Consider the following 23924-nt stretch of genomic DNA (forward strand, 5'->3'; position numbering starts at 1 on the left):
CATCTCAGTCACATACAGGGCGTTCAAATCATCTATAAATAGGTCTGGTAACTTTTAGAACTGTTAAGCTTAATAATAGTTGTGGAGGTACAACCTTATAACAAGAGATCCATATAAACTGACCCCTGCAGTGCGTCTGATTGGGCTGTTAAAAAACTTATGATTGTGTTTTAGAACATGCAGGAAGTGAACAAAGTATCACACACGCCTAATTTCAGTCTGTCAGCTCACGCGGGATAAATCATAATGTGAATGTAGAATATGTGCAGAGCTGTTATTTGGCAGTCAGGCTCTGGCCTTGTCACTCCCCATGAAAAAAAAAAAAAAAAACACCAGGCTGAACACAGCAGGGACAGGGGGAGTGATGATAATAATTTTCTCCCGGGGAACTTAATGCTAGTGTACAGGTGAAGTGTACGGGTGAATGCTGGGATGGAGTTGGGGTTTATGAAATGGCAACAAAAGAGTGAGCACAGCACTGATTTTCTAAGTACGCTGCCATAATTACAAATCACAATTTCCAAGAACCCATGCAGACACATTCAAAATGTTTTTTTTTCTTTATTCTTTTTTTTGGGTATGACCAACAATAAAAAACCCAAAGATATTCAATCTACTATATAGCATATAAAAGACTATTTAAAGCAGTGTGTGTCACGTTTTAGCATTAACCAGAAAATGTTTGCATCTTAGTTTGGAATTGTCATTGTCAAAATTAATTAACAATCAATTCTCTGTGGAAAATATACATTTCAGCTTTATCTTGAACCATAATTAATGGAACAGTGGACTATTCCTGAAGAACAACATCCTCCAATTATATATAGATTAGATTACAGTACATAAAGATTTTCTCTATCTGGCAAGAGCTTTGAATCTAATCCCCCATTGGTTCAAAGTACTTATTTATATATACATACTGGCTGTTCACTGTAGCACTTTTTCCAATTAACCATTTGCTAATCACATCCCCTTAGTTACTGTTGCTATGCCTGACAAGGCTTCCCTCCTGACAACGGTGCACATGCCACTTACAGTGACAGCGGTGGCAGATTTACCGCTTGCGAAATTTGCGAAAATGATTGAAGCAGTGGGTTTTTGATTTCTCACAGAAGTAAACAAAAGCAGGCTTCTCATTTCTGACTGAAAATGACAACTGTCATTAACAGAGACATGCAAAATGGCTTTAAATTTATTTTTCATGATTACATAACATACATAAAAGACTGAAGCCAAATGTTCCAGGTAAAACAATCCAAAGAAATGCTCTGCCTTTAGCACTGGAAATAAAGCTGTGTTAGATTACAGTGCGTTGCTGTGTTGACAGGGCTGCTGTGTCTAGTTGTGGTTGCTAATCTATGATAGGACGATCACCATTTGGGGGAGGGCTTTAATGAACAATCAAGTATGAGATAATGACTTGAAATTTGCCACCTCTGCCTGTGGCACTGCAAATCGAAAAGTAAAGTTTAACGATAACTCCACTGACCCATTTAGCTCGTGCCTGCAGGAGGTTGTAACATGACAGCTGGACTCAATATTGACTCTCCTCCCCCCCCCCCCCCCACCCTCACTTCCATGAGCTTTCCTCCCCTTCCTCTCCCCCTGCCCTCATCCTTTCTGTACTAACAGAGTATTAAGTCCTGGTCACAGCATTCCCGCTCTGCACACCCACAGCTTAGTGGGCCCGTGCATAACTAAACCGAAATTTATGGACCAAGCTCCTGACTCCTACCTTGAAGCTGCTTAGCAAAGCAGTAAACATCAAAGAGCTCATCAGGAGACCTAGTGCCGTAGTTACGGACTCCAGGTGAGTCCTCGCGATCGCCATAGCAACCAGGCCGAGGCGACTGGATGGGATACCTACAGAGAGACAGGGACACAGACAGAGAGAAGAAGAAGAAGAAGGAGAGAGAGATTAATATAGCTTGGCCTTGAAAAAGGCAGCCACAGACAAACTTGGCTCCCCAGGGATGAGACTGTGTTCACACGCATACAAAATAGGATGAAAACTGAACTACACTTTTACCATCTCTTCCCCCTGAATACAATGAGTTTAAGCACATCTTCTTCTCAGAGATTACCCAAATATGTTTCCCCGAAGAATAAAATAAACACATAGAGAACTGGCTGAAAGGCCACAGAGAGGCACATACAACCTGAGGACAACAAGGAAAGCACTTCGCTATATTCAGAATCTTATTTCTTTTAATTATTCAGCCCTCTGTGTGAGTTTCACAGAAGAATTTTTCAACCATTTAACTGTAAATCATTTTGAAATGTGTTGTGCTCTGACAATGTAAGAATGCCACCAATGTTACAGCTTTAGAAAGAGAGTGAGAAAGAGAGGAAGGGAGGTAAAGGTTGGAAGTCAAGGAGAAGTTAAAACAATCAGGAATTCCTTCAGCGGCTTGGCATGCCTGTGGGGCACACATATATTCAGGCTCAAACTGTGCAATTATTCCTCGAGAACATTTATTCCAGCAGCACCAGGGTACAGGCAAAGAGGCTGATTAAAAGATTACGCTGAGCATACAGGGACTTATGAAGTACTAAGAAAAGACACACACACACACACGGTCAAATATACAGACTGGAGACACACACACTTGCACATAACCATAAATCTACAGTGTTTATGAGCAACCTGTTTTCATCAGAGCATAACAAGAGAACCAAGTCTTGTAGTGTCTCTAGCCTCAGCCTCTTTCTTTCTGCCTTGGTGGCTGATGGAGCGACGGCTGATGTCTGTATTTTTTCCACCGTATTAATTGGACGCTTTCCTTCTGGCTGATGTGCAGCCGGAGCCTCCTGGATCTGGACCAATTAGATAGCTCCCGAGTGAAAACAACAGGAGCGTAGGACAGAAGGAAAGAAAGAAACAGGGAAGGAAGCCACGCTGCAGGATGGTTGTGAAAAACTGTCAGGGAGACAACAGACTGCGGAGGCTACTGGAGCAACAGCGATTTGAAATTAAAATGTAGATATGGAGAGCACTGTTGAGAGACGGGCTCTGACTGGTAATGTTAAGAGGGACTTAATGGAAGGTGGCAAGCTGAAGCACACGCAGCAGCCTGACAGACAGCTCAGAGGGGGCAGATGTAGCCAACTGAGTTTCTAGTGTGCAAACAAGCAATTAGGTCCAATTATGTTGCTCACTTTTTTGCATTTACAAAAAACTACGTGGTTCATCAAGATTTCTGTTTTTAGGCATAATTTTAGTAGCAGAGTGCAATTATTTTTATTAAAATTTTTGATCCTGTTGCAAACTAACAAAATTTAAAATAGCAACCTGGTGCAACGAACTGGATGATACTGTCAGTTCAATACTGTTAGTTACTGTTTAGTCCAGGACATTCAGATAAAGCTGTCATGTATGGGGAAATTGACGTCTATAGATGAAGTACTGCTCTGGATCTGGACTTCAAAATATAAGAAAGCATTGAAAAATAGCAATGAAAGAATTTAACTATATGGAAGATGCATGACAGAAACTTTCTGCATCAGTGGTTTTTATCATTCAAAGACGTGCTTATAACTGTGTTTATAACTCCCATGACGCATGGCTAGCTGCATTTTATTTGTTGTCATGCCAATTCTACCCAGGGGGGTAATTAGTTTTCCTCTTCATTGTTTCTTTCTCTCTGTATAAATACTACTGTGTTGAAATATCACCCTTGATGATGCCCTTTACGAGAATCATGCAGAGTGTAGTAGCGCTAATAGCATGAACGACTCTACATTACATGAGTAACCATAGTGATAGTACAGAGCATCCTCTTCAGAGTTATTCCAACAGCAACAAACTAAAACTCTGGCTTTTGAACGACTTGCCGCGCATGCACCCAGAGTCGAAAGCCTCACCGGACAGTCTGGTCGGAGAGCCAGCCAGCGTCACAGTTGTCATAGCCATCAGCAAAGGTAGCCTGCAGCTGGCCTGGCGTTGCGATGATCGCAGAGTTCTCCACGCACACCTTCTTGGCATCAGCGAAGGACAGGGCGTAGCGGTCATGAGGGGCCCGGTAGTGAAACACCACACCTGGAGAAGAGTGATAGAATGTGTGATAAGTTGAGAAGATGCTGCACAAACTAATTGCATACATTTTTGACCTGCAACCTTTGGGTTACAGAAATATTTATGAACTGTAACCTTGAGCCATTAAAACATGAACATGTACACACTCACAGACACGTAAGCACAAAGCCCTCTACACATCCTCATCATGTACTGACACCGTTTCATCTTTTCAGGAGGAAACAACAGCATTCAGGTTCAGCAACCTGTGTATGTGAGGCTCATTTGCATCAGAGAGTCAGTCGGCTTATCAGCAGAGAAAAGAGATGTTGCCCTTGGATACAGTGTATGACAGACAGTGGTGATGTTTATTTTACTGCTTTAACAGTACACACACAATGTCATCCTGCCGCACTCCGCCTGCCTCCGTGCTCATTATGGAAAGACAAAGAAGGCAGATATAAACAGAGAGAGAGAGAGATACGCTGTATTCAAGGAGATGCATGTTCTCACAGAAGTCACAGAGGAAAGGGTGAGAAGTAGACAGGAATATAAACAACTGAGGTTGAAAAAAATGGGAAAAAAAAGTGGCCCAAAAAAATGAACCTGGGGAAAGAGTGCGACACAATTCCCTGAGCTGTGAAAGGAGCATATATTCCACTTAAATGGGAATGGCATAGCTTCAGAAGTGTCCATCTAATGTTCCCTCACCTCCCACCCCTGCCATTCACGCAGTGCTGCTTCCCTGAGGAGCCTGCAGTGACATGAAAGCCAGTGGGCGTCTGGCTACTAACACGACTCCTTTATCTTCGGTGGCTTTGTCTGGGAGAGTGACAGAGATTCCTGTGAGATTGAGGCCTGTGCAGCAATTTGAGCATTAGCACTCCGGGCTATAGGCGCAGAAAGCAAGAAGGGCCTTGTGTGTTTGTGTGAAACACATACACACATACACAGACACAGTTCTCCCCACAAACCCGCGAGTCCATCCAGCCATTCTGTCATCTCGGTCTTATCCTCACAGAAATGTGGAGCAGAAATCCTCTCCGTTTTGTTCCTTCTCTCCATCTCCTAATTTCTCAGTTTCCATCCTTTCTCCTTTGTGGCCGCGGGATCTTGTCCAAACAGAGATGCTAGCTCGCTGGCTAATACGTACACCAGAGAGACAAATGGGTTTCCTCTCAGAATGGGAAACCCAGTTGCATTCCACAGGAGGGTTGAATACCCAGTACTTCATCCCTCTATTTTTACCCTCTGCATCTTCACACATCCCCACAGTGTCTCCTGGGAGAAGAACAGGAAGGCACCATTTGTGACTGTACGATGCCCTCATTGTAGCACTGTTGAGCAGTCACTGTCCCTTGGCTCTTGGCATTATTGCTTACGTCTTAGTACACTAAACTGTATTAAAACATACACAGTCAAATTACATTAATTTGTTTAAACACAAAGAGATACAGTTGAGAAAATGAGTTTCAACTATATAAGTATAATTGTATATTAAGATTCAAAATCATGGAGTGCCAAAAATAGTAATAGAGTGACATTTTAGGAGAATATGCTTGTTTGCTTTCTTGCCTAGAGTTAGATGAGAAGGTCGATGCCCCTCTTATGTATATCCAATAAATAGGACGGATAGTTTAGCTTAACTTAAAGGCTGGAAACGGGGAAACAGCTAGCCTGGCTCTATCCAAAGGTAATAAAATCTGCCTACCAGCACCACATTATATCATTATATACCTCTATATTTAGAGATGCTGGAGTTTAGAGTTTAGAAAGACACCCGCTTTCAGTCTTTATGCCAACCTAACCTTGCTAAGCTAACAAAGTTTAACAAACTGTAGCTTCATATTTACAGGAATGAGAGTGGTATTAATCTACTGTCGTTTGGATCGATTGTTTTCCATCCATCCAGTAAAGTTCCAGAAACTTGTAGAGTCAATACCAGGCAACGCTGCAGCTGTTCTGGAGGCCTGCAGTGCTCCAGCTTTAATTATGCACCTATAAACAATTACAGGAGCTTTTCGCCACTGATACAGTATCCACTGTCCTAACACCAGTTAATGGTGGGCAGCCATATCTCACCACAAACAATGGCTGACACACACACAGTCAATGGCACTGCGCTCTGATTGTTGAGACACAGCCAATTGATCAGTCAATATATGCCAAGACAAAGAAAGACAAAACAGAGAGCGAGTAAGGCAGAGGTAGGGGAGACATTGGAAAAAAAAAAAGGGATAGCAGGAGAGAAACGGCATCTGATCGTGGCTTAGACACACACAAATGACTCTAAGAGAAGAGCAATGTGGATTAATATGATATTGATATAGCTGAGAAGTATCAATACCTGCTAATTAATACGTTAAGCACTCAGTAGAATTAGTGTGAAGACAGCTGTGGTCTGCCGTGTAGCGTGACTGCCAATTAAGACTAAGCCCTGGAGATGGCTACTCCTCGCCGGCTACGTAATTGGTTTCTCCGTGAAGGAGTGGTTTTCATAGCGCGTTAATCGATTGGCCGAGAGGGGGTGGACACAGGGTCTCCCAAGCGTAGTGACAGGGCTCTTGCTTACTAAATGTAAAGTGAATTTATGAAGAAAGATGAAGAGGTGCTCTGCTTGCTTGAGAAAATCAGATACTGAAATTATAAAGACACAGTGGCCTGTGCCAGCATGCACATACAACTGTCCCCACAAACACACACAGACACAGACATGCCTCCACCTATTCACATATGAGCTATGTGCAGGCAATGAAGCGGAGATTATCTGTGCTACTCTCAGTGACAGACGATGTAGCCATTGTAGCATGCTGTGTCTGGGTAAAAGAATCAGGCTTCTGGGCTTTTGGAGTTGATGTTCGCAACATTAGCATGGATTTGTGGCAAGCGGCAGCATAGTGTACAGTCACTAATGCATTGTGCAATTCCCTGTGGTCATTATGATAATAGCTTATTATTAAAAATAGTGAGTGACCTGGAAAGAATCTGATGATAGCTCTGCAGCTAAAATACTCTGACACAGTAATTATGGCTCTACTACAGTGAACTACCTCCAGCTAGTCTGGTAATTCCACAAATACAGGTGTCCTGGATGCAGATAACGCAGTAAATGGGTTGTCCATTTAGTTAAGCCAGCAAAGAGTCACACAACGCTCTCTATTTGACAACAGTGTACGATCCCGGGTTTCTACCTTATTAGTTTCATTAGGCTTTCAGTGCATGAACAGCACCTGAGTGGCACCAGGTCAATGATGTTTAATGTGTTCTAGTTACATAACCTTTTCCCCATCATCATACATTCTACACGGACAGTAAACAGCTCTGGCTGTAATGGCTGTATTAGCCTGACATGGAAAACAGGGTCATTATTATTCATAGTGGCAGACCTTGAGAGCAACGGGGGGAGCTGCACACAGCCAAAGAGTGGAGTGCTGATTCGCTCAGACAATAAATTGTGTAGGTAAAAAAAAACACACCTAGAATGACATAAATGGTGTTAATTACTGGTCAATTACTATTACTATAATCATGATTACAAAGGTACTTTTTGCTTGGTCTCGTTTTTTCTCTCTATTCCAATAATGCTTTCTGGGTGTGACTGTTTGGTATTAACACTCCTACACACATTACAGCTTATAGCTATCAGATTAGAATAAAACACAGCTATGGCAAGGTGCTAACTTTGACACATTTAAAATTAATGATGGAAAAAAGGTTAAACTTTCATTAACTAAGCGCTTTGGTCATTGTTTTTATGTGCTATCAAATAAAATTGACTTGACTTGAATTAACAATTAACACATGTTCATGTCCCTCAGCTATCATTTTCACAGGCTTGAGGAATATTTCAATTTTTCCATCCAAACAGGCAGAAAATAGTTGTTTTTTTGTTTAAAGCTCTTAAATCAGCTCTTAAATCAAGGTAACATAGTTGGTGGTTTTAATTTAAACGCTATCTTTTCTAGTAAATGGTCGCAGCTCTGTTGGTTTATTTTCAAATGCATCTCTTCACTGTCAGTGAAGATTTAGCTTCAGCAGTCACTTAATTATTTGATGCTAATCACGGCTTCTCAACTTGAATACTTAATGAAACCTTTAATTACTTGTGTAAAGGCTTAATTGCTATTGGGTTATCTCAATCAATTACATACACATTAGATTTATTTGCCACCAAATTACTTATTAATACTGAACAACAACTCCTGAGAAGTTAGCAAACTTACTAGCTTGTAGTAGCTAGCTACCTAGCATCTGTTTCCTTTATGTGAACCAGCTGCAATGTGTATATACAGAATATATTTTCATGTTCTTGAGATAAACATGAAAAAAAAAAAGAAATTTTGGATCATTACAGTGCTCATCATAAAGCACAAGATCATCATACAGCTTGATTTGCTCTAGCATGAAATTTCTCTCCTCAAGTGTGAGTTGAATTCAAAATGTCTGCCTTATGGGGGAAAAGAGTCTACATGTTATTCACCTGTGACCTCCAGTGGAACTGTATCCTGCTCATCATTGATGCCCACCACGACCTCACAGCGGTACAGACCAGAATCACTGGAACGAAGCCCGGTGAGAGCAAGACTGGCGTTGTAGCGGTTGAGGTTATAACCAGGCAGCGTTACACGACCTTGGAACGCCTTCTTCACCTGGGGGTATATAAAGAAATGATAAACATGAATGAGGGAAACGACTAATGCACCACTGAGCCTGACCATCTTTTCCAAAAGCTTAAAAAAAACAAACACCAAACACAGGAGATGCTCTAACCCAAAACCGTACCTTGACCACGCTGTCTTTGGCCACCAGGACCGACTGTTCCTTCTGCAGGCCGTCGGAGCCTCTCTGGCCCCAGACCTTGGTCCACTTGATCCTGGGGGGCTCATGGGATGAACTGGCACTGGAGCGGAGGGTGAAGAGGCAGGGGAGGAGAACGGTTTTGGACAGCTCCTCGCTTATGGTCTGATGGGTCACTTTCCGCATATTCACCACAGTGTCTGCATTGGTTACGCCTGAAGAGAGGAGAGGAGAGGAGAGGAGAGGAGAGGAGAGGAGAGGAGAGGAGAAGAGAGGAGAGGACAGGAGAGGAGAGGAGAGGAGAGGAGAGGAGAGGAGAGGAGTGGAGAGGAGGGGAGGGGAGAGGAGAGGAGAGAAGAGGAGAGGATAATCAATGCCATCTTGTAAATGAAGCCACAGGACGTTATTTCTCATTACATTGAGAGACGTTAGTTAATTGCTTCTTGTAGGAGAAAACATGTGCTTTCCTTCCAGGTTCTTTTGTTCCATCAGATCCTCCTGATTGTGGAGTAAAGGGGGAAAGAACACAGGCTCTCTGTGACTCTCTGATTATTGGTCATTGATCCAGCAGACCATTACTGTGCTACCTGAACAGTGGGAGGCAGGGCTTCACTTTGGAGGCAAGATATCAAAAGTCCTTTCAAATGCCGTACATCAAACCTGGATATGCATTATGGGATCAATATCAACCACCTCTTTGCAGCTTAAAGCACCACCACAGAGATACAAAAATTACTTCCATCAACACAAGTGATGACAGGGAAAGGGTATCATTATAGGAAATGTGTGGTGCATTCAGCAGAGTTCAGGTTTCAACCGTTCAGCAAAATCCTACAATGTTCCCCTGCTTTTGTCTCTAATGTTTCTTCCTCCAACCAGAGTAAAACTCATTTTACAGAGTCATATCATGCCTAATTATTTTATTCTAATCCTGTGTCACCTTGCCTGAAAAGACAGAGGTGGCTCATTTACGCCGCAGAGGGAAATGTGAATTCAGCTCGTGCAAAAACAATAACACATGTCATCATCTCTTTGCTCTGTCTGTATATGTTTATCCAGTATGAACAGTTCGTGAATGAGAGTTACCTGTCAAGCTCCCCTATCAGTCTCTGCTCAGTTTCTTCTTACTACTGAGAACACTGGCAAAAAGAAATCACTATGTCTATACTAATTTACCCCAAAGCCAAGAATCAGTGTACGCCTTCTCAATCAGCTTCTCTTTGCCACTTTTTAAGACATGCTAACGTGAATGTCAGGCATTTTGTAAGAGCTGTATCAGCCAGGTGAAAGAAAATCTCCTGTCAAGCTGTAAAAAAAAAACGAATCGAACAAGAAGGAGACTGAAGAGAAAAGAGAGCAAAAAAAAAAATGAAAGAATGAAAGGGGGGAAAAAAAACTCAACCCACTGCCTGGGTGGGTGGAACAGACACTGGGGTTGAACGGTGGACAAAATGAGCCCATTGATTTCTTTTCATTAGTGTCAGTTTCCACTGCACAATTTGTGTGTGTCCTGCTCCACTCCTGTTTGATTGGATGCATGTTAAAGCGCTACACGCTACAGGGGTGGCCCCTCCTGTCTGTAATTAAAGGCCAGATTGGTGGAACAATGTTTTTCCAGCGGTCACGGGCACACCGCTGCGTGTGTCGCTCAACCTCTCCGTTCGTCTCTCTGTTCTGTCATTTTGCTCCCCATCTCCTGCCATTCTCTTTTCCCTCCTCCTCTCACGCAGTACGACCACCTGCCAGCTTTCAGATGAGAATTTCAGCGGAGTTCTTCTTCTCATCCACCTATTTTTCATCTGATTTTTGTTTTATCTTCAGCCTATATATACCGTGTGCTTGTTTTAGTTACAGGATAGGATTTTTTTTTTTTTTTTTCCCTCAGCCACTTCATGATTCAGACTCAACTTTGAATAACTTGCCTTGTCTTTGACTGGCATTGAATTTTGCCAACAGGGGTGTATGGGCTGTGTTTGTGTTTGTGTGTGTGTGTATGTGGGTTTGTGGATGCACCCTGGAATGCACTCACAAGTGAAAACATCTCATCTCTCATTTGCTATTCGTGGAACACAGGATGCGCGCGCACACACACACACACCTACAGCTTTGAAGCCACCATCTTTCATTCCTTACTTGATGGTTAATGCGCCTTTTGAACACACACAAACAGGAGGCGAGTGAATAGCTGCCATTGCTCATTCCTGTAGCCGTTATGCTGCTGCAGTTGCTCAAGCTAAGAGGCTGAGTGCCTCTTCCCTGATAGCTTAACATCCACCCTCCCATCACATTTTCTCCTCCCCACAGATGCATAAACACACACAGATACCCACTTCTCCGCTGACATCGTCTTAGACAAGCGCTACTTGTCTAACTCCCTCACCAACTGATCAGTGTTGCTCCGCATGGTTGCATCAAACGGGATTTGTGCTCTGAAATTGCCTCTCGTTTCGCACTTGAGAGGAGTTCAGCCCATCGAGTGAGGTGACCTGTGAAACAAAATGCATGAGGCTTTCAAAGGCGGAGGGATAAGAGGAGAAGAGTGGGGAGGTGAGGAATAAATAAGCAAAGCAGTGTGGGTCGCCAACAGTAACTTCGCCGATCAAGACCCGGGTTTCTGATGATTATTTTTCGTGTGTATAAGGAAAAAATTATCTTTGAGGAATAGTTTTTGGGAAATACATTTATGTATTTTGATCGGGAAATTACATGAGAAGAGTGATACCACTCTCGTAAGTGTCCATTAAACATAAGGCAATATTCAGCAGCTGGTTAGCGTAGCTTAGCACAAAGGCTGAAAACAAAGGGGGAAACAGCAGCTCCTGGCCAAAGCTTTATATTTATCCCACAGACAGACTGGTGTTGTTCTTCTCATCTCAACTCTCAGAAAAAAAGGCATATTTCCAAGCATATTTCCCAAAATGCCTTTTTTTTTTTTGCTTAAAGTCCATCATAGACTATATGTCAACAGCAAAGAATAATTATTTGTTTTAGTATCGCATTATTTATCATTTTTGTTAAAACAGATGCCAAATTCCTCCAAAATACCGTGATTGCAGGTTAAAATAGCATTTTTGTGAGTCACGCAACATGTTGGCAACAAAATGGCCTCTCTGAATACAGTTTGTGGTCCTCAAGGCCAGCGCAGCACTGTGAGCTCTGTGATGGGAGTCGGTGTAGAGGAAAACTGATTCACTTTTGAATTTGTTTTACTTGATAGCAGCAATGATGTACTTTCTTCTTACACTGACTGAAGGAAAAACGGACGCTATGGAAAAGATGAACAAGCACAATTTACTCCAGCACAGCACAGTGCAGGAGTGTGAGTGGTGGAAGGAGGCAAGCGAGGGAAAACAAATAAACAAAAAAAATAAATAAATAAAAAAAAATAAAAATAAAAAATGGAAGTGGAAAAAAGCTGGAGGTATGTGTAACGGGGAAATTGGAGGGATGTGATGTGGAAAAGTAGTCAAGAGGATATGATGGAAAAAAGCAGAGATATACTGTCGTCTTTCAGGAGGTGTGCGATGAGACTGACATGGTGACACATTCACGCTCACGCGCACACAAACTCATTCAAAGCATACATCCCTCACAAGAGGCTATCAGACTCCATACCCTGCTGCCACTCTCTTTGTTTTATCCCCCTCGAGGACGTGGCACTCATCTTTGTTTACTATACACTCACGCGTGTGCCCGTCCCTCATAGACATAGACACTTATTGAGTAAAGTTAGGTCCTAGAAGACAAACTGCAGTTTCTCAAACACCTTGCCCAGAGCTTGCTAGGAACAAAAACAGGCAAATTTATTCTTCAGCTTAGAGGCATCAATAACGTTTAATCTACTTGCCGGTTTCGAGCCAGGTTCCACCTGGGTGAGCACCATTTAGGTAACATTTTGCTGCCAATAACAAGACAGTGCCACAAATGAAGCAAAGCAAGTTTCACAATCACAATCTCATTCACATCCTGCGTCTCCTCTTCACTCTTTTTGTCCACTTTATTTGGACAAATGTTTATCTTTGTTTCCCGGCTGGTGCTGCAATTTGAGCAACTAAGTCACATGGAATCTATTACAGATTCCCCTTTTGAGAAGCCTAAATTACATTGTGAAGGAGATCAGGTCAAAAAAAAAAAAAAAAAAAAAGATAGGAGCGAAACATCACTCTCTTTCATCATGTGAGGAATATAAACAAGTGAGGCCCCCCCCCCAGCACCATTACTATATCAAATCTGCATTTAGATGGAAATGTTATCACAAACATAACCATAGCAGGACTCCGGGTTGTTTGGATATCTATTTGCTCTTCGTCATCCTTTTCCAAACAAGGCCCACATGGATGATGGGTGATAAAAAGGAGCTGAACTTCGATACAGAAAGAAAGTGCATATGTGCTCAGTAAAACTCCTCCATTGGAAAACATCAGATTGTAAAGTCTAAGCCTGTATGATGGACTTAGGTAAATGTTGACCGATCTCTTATCGACCTCGTCCTGTGTCTTTGTCTGTCAGTATGTGTTTTGAGAAGTTTTCTTATTTTCTTTCCGCTGGTTCACAGTGGCATCTATGTGATCATCGCCGTTGGCCCATCTGTCTTCGCTTTAGAGGTGCTCCCGAATTATTAAACACAGTCGGAGAGCCTTTATGTGACTGGCACAGAGCAGCACACAGACACACGGTGGGCGGTAATGGCATTTTCACTGTAATAGGAACACAATTGGGAACATCATTCCTTGTTCCTTCCCTCTCTTTCTTATTCTTTCTCTCTCTTTCTTTCTTTCCGAGGTGCCTGCACTGGCTTCTCCAATGATAAAGGCACCTTTGTCTTCAATTTGCCCACATCAAACCCGTCAGCCTGCCAGTCGAGAGCTACCGCGGCTGATTGAGTGCATCCTCTCCTGTCGTCGCCGCTCCACTCCTGCTGCCTGCATGTCAGCTGATTATGTGTTTGCGCAAGTGTGTGTATGTTTGTGCACAAGTGTGCGTAGGTCATAAATCATGACAGTTGAGCTGTCTGACAGAGGCTTGCCGCTATTAGTTGATCACTGTATTAAGAAATGACAGCTGATACTACACAACTAGACAGGAAGAGGCTCAGGTCAAACTTTTTTCTTTTTTTTTTTTTCAGTCTCAGAGTTGGTTTTAATCTGGTACATCATGAATGTGGTTAGATGCATGAGGGCAGTGCATAAAAAGGACTTTTCAAAGGACTTAATGGTAATGATTGTAACAGGCCAATTATTTCAAAATAACCTGCTAGAACGTTTCCTGGATAGAAGCATGCCGTTTGGTACTAAGAACGGAGAAAATAGAGGCTACATTCCGAGACAGATATTTAATTTTATATTTAGTTCCTTGATTTGCGTTAAGCACTCGTTGATTATCAGAGACACGTCCTTGAAAAAAAAATGGCACTATTTAAATGCAGGACTATATTAATTCAGTGTTAATTTTTACTGGAAAATGTTCTGTCAGTGCATGTTGAATTGATGCCTTTTATTTTTGCATGTTCAGCTGACCTGCTGTGCACTGACTAAAGCACTCTAGGTTATGCTGGCAATTAATTAGAAGTGAGACAGAACACTGACTCCAGCTCCACTATAATTAGCATCAAATTATGTAGTCCTTTCCCAGGGGTGGTGGAAGAAGTACTTGGGTACTTTTACTCAAGTAAAAGTTAGAATACAGACAATTTACTTGTAAAGGAGCATTGAAACACTGTGATGTTTCACTTAAGTAAAGTTCATAGGTATTATCCACAAAATATATTTTAAGTATAAAAACTAAAATGTTCATTATGTGGAATAACCATTTTGAGTGTTACACTTTAACATTGCAGCTGGTAGAACTGGAGCCAATTTGAACTTCTATACTGTTCAGTCGTTAAAAATACATCATGCACTGTTGGCCATAAAGTTGGAATTTTGTTTTCAGACACATTCCTCTTTTTATTCCGATTTATACACATCAGTAAACACATTGGAAGCGACTGATCAATAAAGTTTTGAGGACATATACACTTTATCTATCAAGAATAAATCACATTGTCACAATCATTTTGTGAGAAGAAGCCAATGTATTATTTTATCCCAACTTTATGGGCAACGGTGTATTTCAAGAGACAATATATTTTAGATGTAAAAGAAAAGAGTTAAGCGAAACTTTTTAGAGTCGGAAGAAGCTGAATCATTTCTATCTTCTGATATGAATAAATCATGTCAAGGACAGCGGCGGCTGGTTGGGTTTGTTTTCGTGCGAGCGGATGGTCTGACAAAACTGTTTGCCGTCTTTATTGTTTTGTAATGGGATGTGGAGAAATGCAGCCTTTTAACAAGACCTTGGGTGACGCACAAAGACAAAAGGGGAAAACAAGGAACGTGGAGGAAATAACATGAAAGGAAGGGGGGCTGCTCTTAACTGCTGATATGTTATCATTTAGAAAAAGAGAGAGAAGAAGAAGTTGCTGAAGCTGAGGCTGCCCCAGCCAAGCCCAAAAATGATAACCATGGCAACAGAGGCCCCACAAATGGGGAAAAAAAGGGGAAGGAGCTTCTGATCAGGGCAGAAAACACACACACACACACACACACACACAACTTAACTATGTGCTTTGGGGGTGGCCTCTTCAAAGAACAGATCTGAGGCTTTGCACTGTATAATGTAAATTGAATGAGGGGGAACTGGTTTCCTCCTCCTTTTTTTTTCCACTGTGTTTGATCAATGGTCTGTGTTTCACTGCAGTGCAGACGCCTTTCCCCTACAGGAAGTATACACGCTCTCAAATATGCAAAGACACACGCAAATAAGGACACAAATCTACACACACAGATGTACACACAGTCCATACCACTGCGTGTACTGAACTTACTGAAGTTTCCTGTGTGTGTGTGTGTTTGCCTGTCTAAGCACAGAAGGTCTGTCAGGCGGACATCATGCAGGGTTTGGAAAGGATGTCTCCATGCTGACATTCTCTCGCATGAGATCTTCTCCCAGAAAACACCCCTCCAACTCCTACCTGCCTCCCCCTTCCTTCCCTCCCTGTAGTCCTCCTCTCATCCCACTGATGTTTTCTATTCTGCTCTATTTCTCCTCTCCATACCTCCCTGTCTTTTCTCGTCTTTCTCTCGCTCGCTCTTGCTTCCTTTCTCCCTGACTCATCTCCTCCTCCTCCTCTATTTTCCCTTATTAATCCAGCCTTACATCCCCTAAATGTGATCACACTCTCTGTTGTTCTCACTTTACCGGTGTAAATTTTGTCAGTGGAAACAATTATGAAAAAAAAAAATCCTTGTCAACATTTGTTTTTTGCAACAAAAGGAAACTAAAAGAAAAGTAAACGAAACATTAATGTGAACGACCACCGTTAGCGTAGTCTTGCTGTGTGCATGCGTCTACAGAATCATCTTCAGCAGCTGATTTAGCTGCTTGACCTGTTGCACTCATAAGCCGCACCTCGTATTTCAGTGATGTTACGTCTCTGCCACTAATGTGAGTCATTACAGTGACACTAACCTCGCAACAGAAGAGAATAACACATGTAAACATGGAAAATATACGCAAAGATGGAAAATGTATTCAGACAGAAAGCTAATTTTTTTGCCTCGTGTCATTTGATCAAATTTGACCACCGGACCGTTTTCAAACAGCCAATGTACTGTACCAACTGTACAGATTTCAGCTGGAAGCTAGCATCAGACACACCAGGTGTGTCTGTGGGAGTGTGCCTGTGTTTTTTTAAATCAGTTCAGCCTCTGACTGATTTCAGAACCCATGAGAAACTCCAAATTCTCTCTTTGTGTGTTTATTAAGCCCATTCATAAAACCCCCGGGATATGTACAGATTTTCTGAAGCATTTTTAATTCTCATGGTTTGGCAATTACATCAATTTGTGCTGCCCTGGGTGAATTTGCATCTAATCATGTCTTTCCATTAACTCTGTACGCGATCGCACCGCCTCTACGATTGGCTTCACATTCCGCCTGTACACATAACTGCAGTGAAGACCCACTGAATGTGGTGCAAGGCAACGCAAAGTTTGCCACCGTTCATTTTCTTTGGGATGTGAGAGAACTGTGGGGTTCCAGGCGACGTGGGCTTGACTGGTGATGCGAAAACAGAAAGGTTTGAAAGTTTCTCTACTTAATGCAAATGAGGGACAGAATTTGCCTGAAGGCTCCTCAGTGATTCGTCACATACAGGATAGTCTCTCTACACTAACACTAAATAAAAATAAAGTGACAAAATGAACATTAACCACCTCCTTGTTGCTCCTCTCTTTTCCATCTTCTCATTTGCTGTATAGGTCTATTTTAGCAATTTCAGAATTCCCCAATGATTTACTGTACACTCTAATCATCCCTCAAACTGTTTCTGACCCAGACTGACTCCCCCTTTCTCCTCCTCCTCTCCCAGCGACAAATGTTAACCATGCAGCTCTCTGCTTCTCGGAGCTGACTCCCTACCAGGCCATGTCAAGCATCGACTCCTCAGAGGCTGCTACCATAACTAATTCTGCACCTTCTGAAGCATAATGATACATCTATCTTGTGTGGCATGCAGCCAAATTCATAACTACACACACGAGTGCTTGTGCAAACGTGCAGGAATGCTCGCACCATCAACACATGCACACGCTTGCACAAGGGCTCACCCTTAATCTGTCCTCCTCCCCCACATCCCACCCTCTTTCCAATCTCTGGGCTGTCAAGCAAAGTGTCATGGGGTGAGCTTTAGTGCCAACCCTCCCTGTAGTCCTCTACCTCCCACTGACTATTTCCAGAGTCACTCAGCCAGAAACAAAAAGTACAAAAAGCAGGAAGGGAGGGAAAGAAAGAAAGAACAGTAGACGCTAAAATGCCCTCAAAAACTAAACCTCCAGAGCAGAAGCAAGGAGTGTCTATTTGCATGACATATGCACTCTTAAAGGCACGTGTGAGTGTGTTATCAGGCACCTCGGAGATGCTCCCTCTCTGTGTTATGGTGCTCGCTGCTCTGAGAATTGGCTGCACAAACTACCTGGCAGATGTAACCCGAGGGTTTCCACACAAACATATACCCACACAGAGAAAGACAGAGGAGTTGGCTGCATTCTCTCCATCTCAGACTGTGAATCCGAGCCCTGAGTCACCGAAAGGTCCCGGTGCCAGGTCCGTAGATTTTTTTTTTTTTTTTACCTCCACAGAAGGCTGAAACAATACAATACAGAGAGGAACAGACGGTTGGGGAGGCCACCGAGAGCCATGAGGGGGCGTGCAGTCTGTCCTACATACGCACAAACACATGCAGATACACACTGATACACAGCAAGGGAGAACAAGGAGAGTATAGAGAGGGCGAAGACGGACTGAGAGATGTGGAGGCTAGTGTGTGTGTTGTGTGCTCTTCCCTGCAGAGCTCTGGAGAATGGACAGATAAAACTGCCAAACACACAGGTAGGGAGGCTGTAGAGCAACCAGACCAGATGTAGAGACAGACAAATGGCTCATATAAGTTCCTGTGTAAGTAACTGTATGACAATGAGGCTTTCTTTTCCATATACCCCTTTATGTGTAACTCCACCACATTGTCGTTCTTCTCTCAGCAACGCAGGCACGCAAACAAATGCAAAATGTCAAGTCTCTCTCCGGAGTTTGGATAACTTGCTGACACATAATGAGAGGATTAAGATCCTAAACTTCGGCTTTTCAGGCGAATCACAGCGAATTTTAATGAGCTCTGCAAACATATATTAGAAATAAATATCTCGGAGATTTAAGAGAAATATCAAAAACGTTTCTCTCTCACAAATAGCTGAGAGGATGAATGTGAGTTTTGCAGATCTCGCCTTTGTTTTCCTTCTTTACATCTCATCTCGTCGCCTCCTCTTGGAAGTGCTGTCGGGGTAATTAAGAGCAGATGAAACGAGAGGAGTAAGTGGGCTGCTAGCTAAGCTGTGAATGTCTGTCGAGTGTTCGGAGATATGCACACTGGTAGAGAAAGAAATGGACAGACTGATAAAGAAAATGTCAGCGTGACCAAGTCTAACACGTAAGGGAATGGGCTGTCGATGAACGCAACACAACAGACGAATCACAAACTGTCAGCATTAGTTTGTGAGTCTGAGTTCAGATGAGCCAATCGTTTTGGTGCCCTCATGGTTACTCGCTAATGAATGCTCATGTTTCCTACAGTTTGGCTACGTAGTTTTGGCCAGTGTGAGCTATAACTGTGCCAATGCATAAGTCAGAGGCAGGCATGAGGACATTTTGTGGAGGTGTGTTATTTGGCAATGTAGTAGTATTTTCTCAAACAGCTTCAGTTTGTCTTATTTAGTCATGAATTTTTTGTTATTAGATCTGCAATTATTCCAGTAATCGATTTGATGACTGAAGTAGCAGGTATTTGGTTATTAAATCATTTAAAAGTAATTTTTGAGCCAAACACTTCACAGTTCCACGTCTCTGATGTGAGGATTTGTTGCTTTTCCTTGCTTTACACTACGGTAAAGTGATTTGTTTCTTCAGTTTTGGACGGTCGGTCAGACAAAACAAGTCATTTGATTCCACACTGGAATCACAGAATCATTATTTTCTCGTATTTTATAACTTAAATTCTATAACCCCAACAATTTCTCAATTCATTGAGAAAACAGTTTGCAGATCAATCGGTAATGAAAATAACAATATTAAAACTCATTGTTAGTTGCTACTCTGTTATAGAAAAATACAAACAGATAACTAGGGACCAAGTGTGTAGGATTTAGGTGGACCTACTGACAGCCCACTACGCTGCACTGCCATGTTTCTACATTAGCCCAGAACAAGTGACTGTATATGTGAGCAGAGAGAGCAGGAGAGAAGGTAACAGGAGGTAACAGATAAAGGGCTGAAACTGGCCGACACTAGGCAGAATGCAAATACAACGCAAACACAATCTTTTCAAGCAGGCTTCAGCTACCTTCCGCTGAAAGCAGATTTTTACAGCGGCTTCACAACATCTTTCAACTACGTCCTCAATTTTGCACATTGACCATACACAGTGCAGCCGTGTACAAGGTTTTAACCCGGTCTTGTTACAGTTTTTCTTACAGTTTTTCTTACATTGTCCAGAGCACAGAGACTGCTTGCTGTTCGGCTTCCTGGAGCTGATGTGGGTTTTACTCGTCTTTGACTGGAAGGACATGCTTGGTTACCTTTATCACACACCACTCTGCCTCTCATCCAGTCCCCCCCGCCCTCCCTCTGTGCCGCACAACCAGGGTTTTAGGCAGATATTCCCCCCAGATTAATTGCACTGGGGGCATCATTTGTCACATTCTGTGCATTGAATTCGGAAATTGACAGGAGGTGGATCCAGACTCACAGCGCTGACCTACGGAGGGTCACACTGTTTGTATGGCAATTTGATCTAAGGAGCTTCACATTTTAAATTAAAACCCATGAGGGTTGCACAAGTTGCAAATTAGAATTTAAATACAGATTTTCTTTCAATTTTTACTTCTATAAATCATAACTATGACTCATGTGGCAGAAGAAGACACACAGGACAATCTCATATATCAGAGGTAATTGCTAAAAATGTTTGGTAGAATTATCCTGAGTTATGCACTGTACGCTGTAGGTCAGGTGACGGGGACTGCCTCCAGTTTAATGAGGACTCACCACAGCCTGCGGTCTGAAGCAGAAGGAGGGCCAGCAGGGGCTGCAGTCCACACACAGCCAGTACGCCCTGCATCCTGCTGCACCTGGAGACAGAGATGAGGAGAGAGGGAGGGAGTGTGAGTACACAAAGGAAACTGAAATCAACACATTGCCCTTGTAAGGGACTTATAATACACGCTGTACACTTGGATGAGTCACTGGTAGTAATTCCTTTTCCTGTTTTTTTTTTTTTTTTGGTTCTTCTTAACAAGAGCCTTAGGATAGAGGGCTGTCAGTTCATTCTTCATTCTTTAATTTACTGTATCATAATGTGGGTGTGATGAAGTCCTTTGAAGCCCTTTGAGGCTGTGATTAAGGGCTTACTGAGGGCTATACAAATAAACTTGACATGACGTGACCATCACGTTTAATCTTTTTTAAGTACAATAGAAAAATATCGCATTATCTTCTCACTTCACAATACTTTAAAGACAAGTATTGTCCCAGATGAAATCGAAAAGGCTTCATTTAACTGCTGTCCTCACCGGTTTATTTCTGTTCAGGGTCACAGGGTTGTTAAACCTACTCCAGCTTGTACTGAGGAAAAGGCAGGAGAAAACAGACTGACTGTGTTACAATGGCAACTTTCCCAGGGTGTTTCACAGACGCAGATGCTTGCTTTATACTCATGCCTCTCCAAACCACCTGGCTTGAAATATATGCTAGCATGGAGCCAATAGTGCTAAACACTGAGCCACCAATGTCAAAGTTACGCAGGTGATAAAACAGTTTAAATAACCTTGATGTGAAGTATTTTTATTTATATAGCACATTTCACAAAGGGGTTCAGAGAGGAGATAAAACAAAGACATAGATACATGCAGGCACAAAGCATCATAAAAAATAAAAAAAAAACGACATAAAGGCGAGCCCAAACAAGTAGCTCTTGAGCTGCTTTTTAAAGGTGACCATAGATCTTAAATCCAAGATCCAGGATCCACAGTCTCCTTTACTCCTGAGCCTTGTTCTAGAAACAACCAGCAAACCCTGATCATAAGACGGTGGAGACCTGATGGTAACACAGGGCTGCAGTAGATCTCCATTGTAGTTAGGACCCTGCCCACGTAGAGCTCTACAGGTCATCACATGGACTTTGAATTGGACTCTGAATTTGATGGAAAGCCAGTGAAGAGCAATTAGAAACAAGTACTGTCACTGTAAAGATTTACAAAATCTTAAGTAGAAATGTTTCATCTGCAGTTTGTCTATCTTTTAAATAAAAATGTGTTTGCTGATACGTGATGTGGGATTAGCAGAGAATACTAACTCAGCTGTGTGCAGAAAAATAACACTGCACAACGGAGAGAGATACTGTTACATTTCAGCAATAGAAAGAGCCAGATAAGAGCACTAGAGCCAAATCTAACATGATGGATCTCTGGGTCCTCTTGTTGCACACTGCATTCTGAAAACCCAGCCTAGCAAAATAAAAAAAAAAAATATATATATACATATCAAAGCAACGTCAATGCTGTCACATTACACGCTGAAAAATATCTATTCGAGAACCAGGTTGGCTTCAGCCGTCTGTGGTGTGTCTGCTTAGGTGTATTTGAAAAAAAATGTTGAAGTAATTGGGGAATTTTGTCGTAGTCTTACACATCCTAGCTAAGTTTGCACTTCAGTTCTTCAAGGTAGGTGGCATGTTTTGATGTGGAGTGTAAAAAAAAAAAAAAAACATTCTGAAATGACTATCTCAGTGTATATTGTGAGGCTGAAATGTTTTCTCAGCCAAAATGTCTTCGCAACCTTTCAGTTTTATCTGTGTAGCTGTACTTACAGCAGCCTAGAGCAAGAAAGGAAAAAAAGAGATGGAAACAGAGACGAACAAGGCTGAATTAATTTCCTCACACTTGTGTGAGTGTGTGTGTGAACTTATAAATCTGTGCATTTATTTTTGTATATTTTTGACTATTAGCTGCCATAATACGTGTGCCACAAGAGCCAGGGGACAGGGACCAAATGAGGTAGGTCAGCTCCTGCCGTGGGGCCTGAGAAACCCTGAGTGTAAATAATGAATACGGCATCTCTGGAGATGTGGCGGGGCCGAGCTGGGCCTGAGGGCAAGGAGAGCAGTTTGGGGGTGGGGGGGGGGTTTGGCGGCTGGTAGTGGAGATGCTGGACACAGATAGCCAGTGTCAGTTACAGCAGCACTGGTCGCTCTGAGTCAATCTCAAGAGGTGCAGCCAAGGACAAAAAACACTGACCTTATACCAAATACCTCTGCTGAGCCATGGCTGAACGGAAGCTGATTCAAAAGGTCTGTTGGAGTTTTCACACTGTGTATGTATATATCTACATCTATCTATCTATCTATCTATCTATCTATCTATCTATCTATCTATCTATCTAACTATTTATTTCTCTCTGTGTATATATATATATATATAGAGAGAGAGCCGCCTGCACTCTGCAAATGGGCAATTTTGGGCCAAACTGGTGTGAATTCTTCTTAAAGCTTTCCATGACTTTTTAATTCCCTTGAGTGTTTTAATCACCTCCTTACAAGCACTCGAATGCGGATAGAAAGGCTGCCAACTGCCACTGAACTTTAACATTACTTTGACAAATGTTGATGAAGAAATGCCTCAAGAAAACAAGAAAAAAAATTCTTGCAACAGTGTCTGCAGGTTGGTTTTCATGCTGGCTTTCCCCAAGTTCAGTCTCCATCGCGTTGTTTTTCTGGTGAAGTGTATCCAAATTCTATATTTGGGATATGTTGCTCATTTTACACCAGTGAAGATCTGAAGTGTTTCTTCGTGGCTGGTGACAAAGGGGAATAAACGCCACTATTTGACAACAGAAAAACTGGGCCTCTGACAAATGATTCACACCATCAGATTCATGGGGGCAGCCCTAATTAGTAGGGAGATACTCCACAGACTTGATATCACACTAGAAAGTAAAATCTGGTTGATTAAAAACGAGGCTAATTGACAGTTTCTGTGTTGCATTGCCACTTTCATAGATCCCCAATTAAACTGTGTGTACAAAATTGCTTGTGCCTAAGTCCACCTGGAGTCCTGCTTCTGCTTTTTTCCTCATTATACAGTCTACAGCCTTACCAGTCTGAAAAGCAAAGTGAAATAGTGAGTCACAGTTGGATTTTGTGGTTGAATCTACATTTTCTTTCCTTGTCACAGTTTGATAACTGGTTCGTAGCCTCTCTCTTCTTGTTCTCTATCCAGTTCATCAATAGCAGCTACTCATGTGCACTCTCAGGGTCAGACCTGTGTTTACTGGGACCATGCTATTATATTCACCCTTTTATTTTCTCCACCCATCTCACTAGCACACTTACTCTGCTATTGATTGAACCCCTCCCCTGCCCCATGCTTTCTTTTGCCTCCTCTTACATTTTACATTTAGGCATTTTCTGAAGCTCACACATCTACAGTGAATCAAAAGTGCAACAACCCAATAACCCTTTTCTTCC

General features: G+C 42.3%; 1 protein-coding gene across 1 annotated transcript in view; it reads right to left on the reverse strand.

The window, feature by feature from the left end:
* Nucleotides 1-22723, reverse strand: part of ncanb (neurocan b) — a 98928-nt gene extending 76205 nt beyond the window's left edge. The window contains exons 1-9 of the mRNA XM_041040365.1: nucleotides 22703-22723; nucleotides 22511-22606; nucleotides 22269-22274; nucleotides 21015-21025; nucleotides 20450-20532; nucleotides 8798-9027; nucleotides 8496-8664; nucleotides 3865-4039; nucleotides 1736-1863 (exon numbers count right to left, since the gene is read on the reverse strand). Coding sequence (XP_040896299.1) covers nucleotides 1736-1863; nucleotides 3865-4039; nucleotides 8496-8664; nucleotides 8798-9027; nucleotides 20450-20532; nucleotides 21015-21025; nucleotides 22269-22274; nucleotides 22511-22606; nucleotides 22703-22723 — 919 coding nt within the window. The remainder of the gene's footprint in view (nucleotides 1-1735; nucleotides 1864-3864; nucleotides 4040-8495; nucleotides 8665-8797; nucleotides 9028-20449; nucleotides 20533-21014; nucleotides 21026-22268; nucleotides 22275-22510; nucleotides 22607-22702) is intronic.
* Nucleotides 22724-23924: the final 1201 nt, after the last annotated feature.

This window comes from Toxotes jaculatrix, chromosome 6 (genome assembly GCF_017976425.1).
Source record: "Toxotes jaculatrix isolate fToxJac2 chromosome 6, fToxJac2.pri, whole genome shotgun sequence".
In the NCBI taxonomy this organism is placed as follows: Eukaryota; Metazoa; Chordata; class Actinopteri; family Toxotidae; genus Toxotes; species Toxotes jaculatrix.